General features: G+C 33.7%; 1 protein-coding gene across 3 annotated transcripts in view; it reads left to right on the forward strand.

Moving 5' to 3' along the window:
- The first annotated feature begins 363 nt into the window (after positions 1–363).
- The window catches only part of LOC110108860, a 16,618-nt gene continuing 7,584 nt past the window's right edge, over positions 364–9,397 (forward strand). The window contains exons 1-4 of one of the 3 annotated variants that reach the window (XM_020839693.2): positions 364–934; positions 1,024–1,100; positions 1,192–2,443; positions 2,612–2,910. In XM_020839693.2, coding sequence (XP_020695352.1) covers positions 802–934; positions 1,024–1,100; positions 1,192–2,443; positions 2,612–2,910 — 1,761 coding nt within the window. In that variant the 5' untranslated portion in view covers positions 364–801. Of the gene's footprint in view, positions 935–1,023; positions 1,101–1,191; positions 2,911–9,397 lie in introns of all 3 variants that reach the window. The other 2 variants (XM_020839691.2, XM_020839692.2) reach the window with 2 other exon arrangements.

The following is a 9,397-nucleotide window of genomic DNA, read 5'->3' on the forward strand; positions in this document are numbered from 1 at the left end:
TTGAAATATAAAAATGAAATACTTTATATTAAAATATTTAATTATACTTATAATTTTATATTGTGAGTTTTTAAATAGTTTATATTTATAAATTAAATCTATGTAATATAAATTAAATCTATAAGATTTAATAAATTATATGTTTATTATATTTCATTATTTTTTTAAAATTTTTTATAATAATAATATTATTTATTATGTTATCTAATTCCACCTAAATATCTCCTTCCGATTTTTTTATGCAATCCGATTTTTGAAACCTGTTCTAAATCTTATTACCTTTTACGCTCGCCTAGAAAGAGACGAAAATTTGGTATTTAAATATTTCAAAAATTTCACTCTGTGGTTGACCGCTAAGAAACTTGCAGCTTCATCTCCAGCTAAAGGACACGAAGACTCTCTAACCCAAATCCCAGTTTTCATTCCCTCTCTCCCTCTCTCCCTCTCTTCGACTCTCCCTCTCTCTTGGTCTCGGACTCGTGCTTTTTCACAGGCGGCTAGCTTGCTTCCATAGCTCCTTCACGGTTTCCTATAACTCCGAAAGGAAGAAAATTTTACCAAGAAAGGCTTGTGAGGCGGAATCAGCAGTGTGGTCATTTGCTTTACAAGCGAGGCGACCCCCACACCGCTCTCCTCTATCTAGGGTTTTCCATCGTAATCCGTACTCTTCTTGCCGCCTCCGCTGTTTTCTCTCTTCTCTACGTCTGCTGTTTTGCGCATGAAAGTTTATAAAGGGGCGACGAGGGGTTTTCTTCTTCTTTTGGACACCGGCATTGGTGTTTACGTCGATAGGCTGGAGCGATGAGCTTGGCCATCGTAGAGAAGCGGCCGCAGCGGCGTCCTGGAGGCTGCGCTGGTATCTTCTTCCAGCTCTTAGATTGGAACCGGAGGCTCGCGAAGAAGAAACTCTTCTCTAGGAAGCTTCTTCCACCAGGTATTTTGCCTTTCTTACCCGTTTTACATTTTTAGCGAAAGTAGATATTTGGTTTGTCTCATTCTTCTCGCTGATGCCGTCTCCTTTAGTTTCAGTTCGCACCACGAAAAGGCCGATGAAGAAGTTCGGCGGCGATGAGAAGTTGCCCAAGGCGAAGCTTATGCTTGTTAAGTGTTTCCTTTTTTCCTTTAATTTTGGCAATGTGGTTGTTATGCTCTATTCTTCTTACCCGTTTATGAAATCTCAATCTCTTCTAGATCGCTGATGAGAACCTTGGAGGTTTTCCCAGTGCGAAGAAGGCAGATTCTGATGGGAGTCCAGGGAATGCCATGCAAGCCCCTGGATTGGTTGCCCGGCTTATGGGATTGGAGTCTATACCTGCTATAGAACAGGAAAAGCCCAGGAAAGCTTTAGATTCTGAGTATTATTATGACCGCGATAAGAGTGGGGAGTACTCTCGGCTTGATCAGGACTTGTGTCATGAGGTTGCAGGGCAGAGGAAACTCGATTCTTCTAGGCCGCAAAAGTTGCAGAAGACCGGAGGATTCTTGGAGCGGCGCCCGGCCAACGCTGCAAGATTTAGTCCTGATGCTACCCACAGAAGTGTTGTTGCTCGCTCCAGGAAGGAACATCATAAACTAGCTTCCCCAGTGAAGAGTCCTAGGTTGCTTTCAAGGGGAAATAAAGCTCGGTTAATGCAAGCCGCAACTAAGATTTTGGAGCCTGGTCCGCAGGCTCATAGTAGAAGTAGACGTGCCATTACTTGTAATGGAGTTTCGGAATCAGAATGCGTAGGATCTGAATCTGCTATTGCATTGAGATCTAAAGAGCCTCAAAATGATTCTTTAATTGGGTCCTGCAGGAGCTGTGGTAAAATAGTTGAGTTCTCGCAGTTGAGGTTTGGTGTTGAGGACAACAAGTTTCATAATGGAGCCACTTTGTTTGCTGCTCAGGCGAAGTTTGATACTTTTGGCAAGGCCAGATTTTCAATGGAGAGGAAACACCAAGTAGCAAGTGATCAAGCTAAATGCAAACCTCCACAAGAGGCCAATCCAAAGGTTTCCACTAAAAGTAAAACATTGAGGAGGACTGAATTGCCAATGGGCGGGGACATCATTGTTCCTGGATCTAAATTGTGTAGTAGAAGACAGATTGAGGGTGATACTACTGAATTCATGGGGTCCAAGCACTTTGTAGGTGTTAAAAAGAATCTAAATTCTTCTCCTCGTTTGAAATCTCCCTCGAAGGTATCTAGTTGCAATGGAGCAAGTAGAGAGGGAAATGCTTGGGAAAAGAGTGTGGCACGTAAGAGAAGATCGAGCAGTAACTTGCAGACAGATAATAAAACTGCATCAAATCCCAGCTTCATGAAGCAAAAAGGTGCTCAGAGTGGCCTAATTAATAAAAAAGAATCAGGATTGATTTGTGATCAAGCTATTAATAGGAACCGTGCAAAATATGGACCACAGAACAGGGTTAATGTTGAAACTTCATGCAGCGGAGATGCAGGTATTGTCTCTTTCACCTTTAGCTCACCAATGAAACATACTACCCTGTCCTTCATGAGGAAAGCCACTTCTGGAAAAATTGGGGATCAAATGCAACAAAAAGATGATACTTTTAAACCTAAAATGATGTTGTCCAATGCCAATAAGGATATCTTACCTTCCCCTACAGGAAAGTGTAGTGTGAGGGGAGATGAGCTGAGTAATCTTCTCAAAGAGAAGATCAGGGAGCTCAATTCATTAGACCAAGATGAGGTGGGAATTAGGGATACTTCTGGAAGATCCACTGCTTCCATTCTTGAAGAATTAATTTCAGCTCTTACTGCTGGAGAATCTGTAGCTCAAATTATCCATAATGATGCAAAGTCAGAGTTTTCTACTCCAGAAGATAACTTTATTGACAGTTTTGGGATGCTTTCCAATAAAACTGCTGATGAAAATACAAAATTTGACATCAATCAAAAGTTTCAGGTCTGTTATGTTACTTATGGATAATCTGAGTTTCCAATAAAGCTGTTAGTCCGAGTTTTCATTCAACTTTTGTTTATGCTACTTATGTTGCTTTACAGCTTCCTATTAAAGTAGTCCGTACAATCGATTGATATTGGCTTTCCCATTGCAATGCTCCCATATACCAAAAATGTCTTTTCTTTTGTTGCCTGTTAATTATCATTTGTGCATTCTCTCCTACATCATCCAAATATAAATTAACTTTTTGTGTTGCAATTCCTTACAAATTATTATGTTCATTTGTATATCAGGACAGGAGAATTTGTTATCAATAAGTTTTATGACACATAATTATTGTAAGTGTGGTTATGCAATTTCTTCATGGTGATTGTGTGATTTAATGATAATTTGAACTTAATATTATCATAATTTGATTTAGATTTTTTTTATCTTCATTTCTATTTCATCCTATTTAATCAAGATTTCTCTCTCCTCTCTAACTTTAGTTATTTGATACATACACGATCTTTACTCATGTAATATTAAGTAGATTATATTAATATTAAAAAATATAGTTTTTATTCTATTATCTTTTTTAAGATTTATGCCTGTTTGTAGTCTTTATCAGCCTCAATAGTATTTATCAAGGTTGTGAAAATCGGACCGGATATCAAAACATAAAAATGAAAGGTTCAAAATTCAATGGTTGAATCAGATGATGTTATTGTTGCAACTCGGGCTTTCAAATTTATGATTTTGATGATAATAAATAATATTGATTAATCATTTATTTCTCCTAGTGTTTGTAGATATTTATTTGTGTTGACTAATATTTTAGGTACATCATGCACCGTTCTTTGAAGATTCAAGGCTCAAGATTGTGTAGAATTGATTATATTAAATGAGTATGTAATTTTCATTTCTTGAGTCAAGTCTTGTAATGATGTATGTTAGATTGGTGATCGTGCACATATAGGAGCAAAAAATGATTTTAAATATTTTAATTTTTCTGTACATCATGCTGTACGATCTGGGTCGTACTATACGATCTGGGTCGTACTATACGATATGGATCGTACTGTACGATCTGGTGTAACAGAAATTATTTAAAATATTTTATTTTCCTGAAATTTTTTATTTAAAATATAACTAATCGTACAGTACGAACACTATGTCGTACTGGATTTGTTATAATTAGAAAGCCCCATCTGTCCATTAAATTAGGCAAAAATTTGAATTTGAAAGTTGTTCTAATCGTACTGTACGAATATGATCATAATGTATGATGTTTAAAATATTGCCTAAGTTTATCCTGTAATTAGTCATTCAAAACGGCCTAATTTTGATATTTTGATCATACTGTATGAATCGTACTATACGAATCATACGGTATAAACTAGATTGTACTGTACGATCAACAGAGACGATTTTGGCCGTCCCATGCTTCATCCGGGATGAACTGCATTTTTATTGAAATGTTCGTACAGTACTAACTGGACATTGTACAACACGAACATGCAAATTGAACTGTTCGTAGTTCGTACAGTACTAACATGTCAAATTCTGCATATCATACTTGACGATCCTGTGATTGTACTGTACGATCTTTGATGGCTAAAATAATTTTTTAGGATTTTTTTGAAGCCCTCTATTTAAGCTTTATCATAAGACTTTGTAAGAGTCTTTGACAGCCATTGAAGCTTCATTTTTCTAAAGAAAACTTGAAGAGAGAACTTGAAAGGGAGAGGGAAATGATCGAGTTTGAGAGAGGGAGAAGATCCTTGGAGGGGATTTCAAGGGAGTGTGGAGAGGATTTCACATGATTGTTCCGGCAAGCTTGCACCTCAATACCATCAGATTCAAGGTTCGTCTTGAGGGAAGTTTTGGAAAGAAGAATATTTTTTTGGTGTCAAAAGACCCGACTCATCCGCCGCATCGGAAAAGGTGTAAGTGATTTTGTAAGGGCTTCTCCTCCTAGCTGTGGGGGCTAAAAGAGAGTCACTAAAGGTTTAGTGCAACAGTCGGAGGGTGTCTCCGGGGAGTGGATGTAGGTCAAGGTTTGACCGAACCACTATAAACCTTATGGTGTGCTTTTTCCGTTTACTGCACTTTATTTATGTTTTGCATCTTATATTTGTTATAACCGCTTGATGAAAATTATATTCTAGATCTTTGTTGTGTGATTTAAAATTTCACCACTTATGTTGCAATCATGTTTTAATCATTCGCTTATGCATCAAGTAAAGTTTTGTTTAAAAAATAAAAAAAATTAATTAGAACTCGTGTTTAGGTTTGTTTCTTTATTTCAAAAATTTTCAATTCACCCCCTCTTGTCGTATCTCGTACTTTCAGTTATTAATATTATAATTATTCAAATACAAAATAAAAAAAATAAAAAATATAATAATGTAGAATAATCATATAATGATATAAATTTGTGGCTAAAAATAAATTTAGTTTATATACAAACTTATACATTTAATATAAATTATTACAAATTTATGTTAAATTTAATGTAAATTATCATAAATTATTATTAATTTATATATTATATTTAGATATATTTTACAACCAGAAATTATATATTAAATTCACATTATATTTTTACGCCTATAAATCATTTATGTTATATTATTTATAATTAATACATAGATAAAATTTAATTTTTAATAATGCATATTTTAAAAATTAAAAATAAAATAGATAAATAATTAAGATAATTAATCAACAAAATAAATATTATTCTCATTGTTAAAAATAATTAAAAATTTGCTTAAAAATATATAATATATGCGCTTTGAAGTAGAAATTCAAGTTTCAACTAAGTTATTTAGTCTCGCATCACTTGGAAGCTTTGTTTTATTTTGTTTATATAGTTTTTTTTTCTTATCATATGTTAATAGCACACATGGGATGGTGGGATCATGTGGGCATGTTGTGTTGGTGCTTATATTGTAAATATTTATTATAAAAATTTAGGCTTATTATTAAATTTAAACATGTTATGTTTAAGTTAATATTTAATTATTCAAGTAAGAGATCAATTGAATTAGCTGATACTTAAAAATCAGGACCGGTTCAACGGTTGACCGGTTGAACTGTCACACCGGTTTGATGTTGGGCCGGTTTTTAAGGAGAATCGATTAGGCCATGTGACTGATTCACGTTCGAACAGGTCGGTCGTTCCGGTCTGTTTATCTTGATCTATTATTTGATTTTGTATGGCTGAATCTTCTATTTAAAGAATGCATTATTTTGATTTTCTAGCTCCTCTTTTAGAAGAAAGTATTTTTTTGGTTTCTTAAAGTATAAGTTCACTATTGCAATAGTATTAACTATTAATAAATCAATTATAAGTTTTTATATCACACCTTTATCTCATATTACATATCATCAATGAATTCTCTTGAACCCATGCATCCTATTAAAACTTTTTTGTTTCTGTTGAAATTACTCACAATAAATATAATCTATTATGAAATATGCATTGTAATAGTTTATCCTTCTGTTCTAAAGATTAATTTTTTCCTATTTTTTTAGTTCCAACTTGAAAAGCATAAGCACTAATCATATTTATCCTCATCAATAAATAACTTAATACTAATTATTCTATCATCAATCCCATTCGCCTCAATAATTTGATCTTTCAATTCTCTATCAACGATTTACTTAATTTTATTTTTAATATTGAGAAAGTCGCTTTAGATGGTTTGGTCATGTAAAATAGCGGCCTTCAGATGATCCTATTAGGAGAGCAGATGTATTAGATTTGACCTATGTTAAAAAAGTTAGAGGTAGATCTAAAAAGACTTGGTTAGAAAATATTAGAGATGTCCTATCTTTATTAGATTTAAATGAGAATTTGAATCTTAACATAACATAATGAAAAAAAAGGATTCATGTATCCGACCCCACGTAGTGGGATAAAGGCTTGATGTTATTGTTTTTGATAACTTTTATCTTTCTTCGACCTTCTTGATTACTTTCACCTTGTGTTTAATAGCTTAATTGAACCCTTAATTTTTATTTGGATCTGTTGTCTATGTAAATTAGCAATGATTTTCTTAATAAGAAATACCCTAATTATGTATCCCTCTTTGCCACAAATTTAATATTTACAATTATTCCTTGTGTAGAGAATTATTATGCATGCCCATTTGTATCACAAGGACTCATAATCAATTTGAAATGGTAATGAAGGAAAAAAAAAAAAAAAAAAAAAAAAAAAAAAAAAAAAAAGAATAAGAGTTGTGAGTACTCTGGTCAATAATTTTGGAATTGGTAAGTGTCAAGGTTGTCAATGCGCATAGTGCTATGTACTTGATGCACTTTAGTTAGGTTGATATAGGCTGTATTAAGTTTAGTGTGTGGGAGAGAAAACTTTGAAGAGATTTTTTTCTTTACAGTATTATTCAAGAACGTAGCAATGGTTTAAGCATAACCCAAGGGCATGCTTGATCCTTACACATTATTGATGCGATCTTTTTTTTCTTCCTCCTACATAGTTTTCTTCTTAGGGCAATTATATAGCTTAGCATTGTCAAGTACTTCCCCATACTCTTGCTTGCTCTATCGGCTTCTCATTGACTTCACCCAAATTTCCAATTGCAATGATAGTCTTCATTAAAAGAAATGTTCCTCTTGCAACTTATTTAACTATTGTTTCCTATGCTTCATCACATTTAATCGATTTTATATGATCGTGAGACTTGTTTTTGGGTTCTTTTTATTATCTATTTTATTTTTTGAGGCTTGTCATTAGAATCATGGTTAATGCTATGGTACATAGGCTTTATTGATTTATATGTGCCCCATGGATAAGTAAATACCAGTGGTTCTTCATCTAGTGGGTGTGTCCCATGATTATATCGACTTGGACTTGTGATTTTTTAGTAATTGACTGGTAATAGGATATTTGATGGACAACTCTTATTTTATTTCTATTGTTACTATTTGTTAATCCAAGGGAACCTTTAACTATATAAGAAGGGGCTTTAAAGAAAGCTAAAAAATATTCTAGCTATTTCTAAATACACATTTGGTTGGATTTGCTAAACATTTTAGCCTACTCCATGATCAAGTGAGAGACAAGATTTCTCAGAGGTTATCTCGTGCAAGGGAAATGCTTGATTTGATGATTGCTTTTTCTTTTATTTCTTTTTTGTGGTCAAAATCTTGCAGTTGATTTGCTTGTGATCCAAAATTACTGGAGTTCCTTAAATATAACATCGATGAAGGGGATTACAAAATATTTTTGGGTTGGGTGGTTAAAGAAATGAATGATTATCAATTTACAGATTTGATGATTGCTTTTTCTTTTATTTCTTTTTTGTGGTCAAAAACTTGCAGTTGATTTGCTTGTGATCCAAAATTACTGGAGTTACTTAAATATAACATCGATGAAGGGGATTACAAAATATTTTTGGGTTGGGTGGTTAAGGAAATGAATGATTATCAATTTACATGATGTTCCAAATATTTCTATTCATATAAAGCTATTCAAGTAAGTTCACTCGATTTGTGACTGTGTCTAGTTTTGAGTCAACTTCATGTCTAATGAAATGCATAATTGTGAAAGGAATAGACATGAACCTGAAATAATAATAGTATTGAGAACTCCAGAATATTCTCTCAACTCTTATCCAAAAATCAGTATTTAGAAAATAAAAAAGAATTATAAGAAGAAAGATTATCTCCTACTAGAAGAATAATTTTATTCTCCTACTTGAAGGAGAGAATAAAATTATTAAAGAATAATTTTATTACCTGAAACACTGCCGTTGCCAGGTCCCAAGTCCTGGATGAGAAAGGTGGAGGGTTGCGTTAGGTAGTCGACAGCCAGCGTAAAACTTGTCGAACAATAATGACATGAATCCTTTAAGAAATTGTGTTAATGCTAGGGCGTCCCCTGGAAGCGACGCGCTGTATGGCCTGAATACAGTGACAAGTGTGCAAGGGCCGCTGCACCGGCGCCCGGGTGCAGTGTTAAATAGGAAAGGGTTCCCACATCAAGGACGGATGTGGGCAAAGAAGCTAGTCCAAGAAACAAAAAATAGGATAGGAACTTTGAATATAAGTTCCCTTACAGGAAAATTAATGTAATTAATAGATATTATGATTCATAGGAAGTTAAATATTTTGTGCATTCAGGAAACTAAATGGGTTGGAGAGAAGGCCAAGGAAATCGATAGTTTAGGATTTAAACTTTGGTATTCGGGTAGGAGTCGTATTAGAAATGGTGTAGTTGTTATTATAGATAAGAGTATAAAGGATAATGTTATAAAAATTAATAGGATTGGAGATAGAATTATAGCTTTAAAGATTGTTGTTGATGATAAGATTGTTAATATTATAAGTGCTTATGCTCCTCAAGTAGGTTTGGATATGAGTTCTAAATTAAATTTTTGGAATGACTTAGAAGAATTAATACAAAATATACCTCTTGAAGAAAGAGTTTTTATTGGAGGAGATTTAAATGGACACGTTGGTAGAGAGGTAGATGATTTTT

This window comes from Dendrobium catenatum, unplaced genomic scaffold, assembly GCF_001605985.2.
Source record: "Dendrobium catenatum unplaced genomic scaffold, ASM160598v2 fragScaff_scaffold_226, whole genome shotgun sequence".
Lineage (NCBI taxonomy): Eukaryota > Viridiplantae > Streptophyta > Magnoliopsida > Asparagales > Orchidaceae > Dendrobium > Dendrobium catenatum.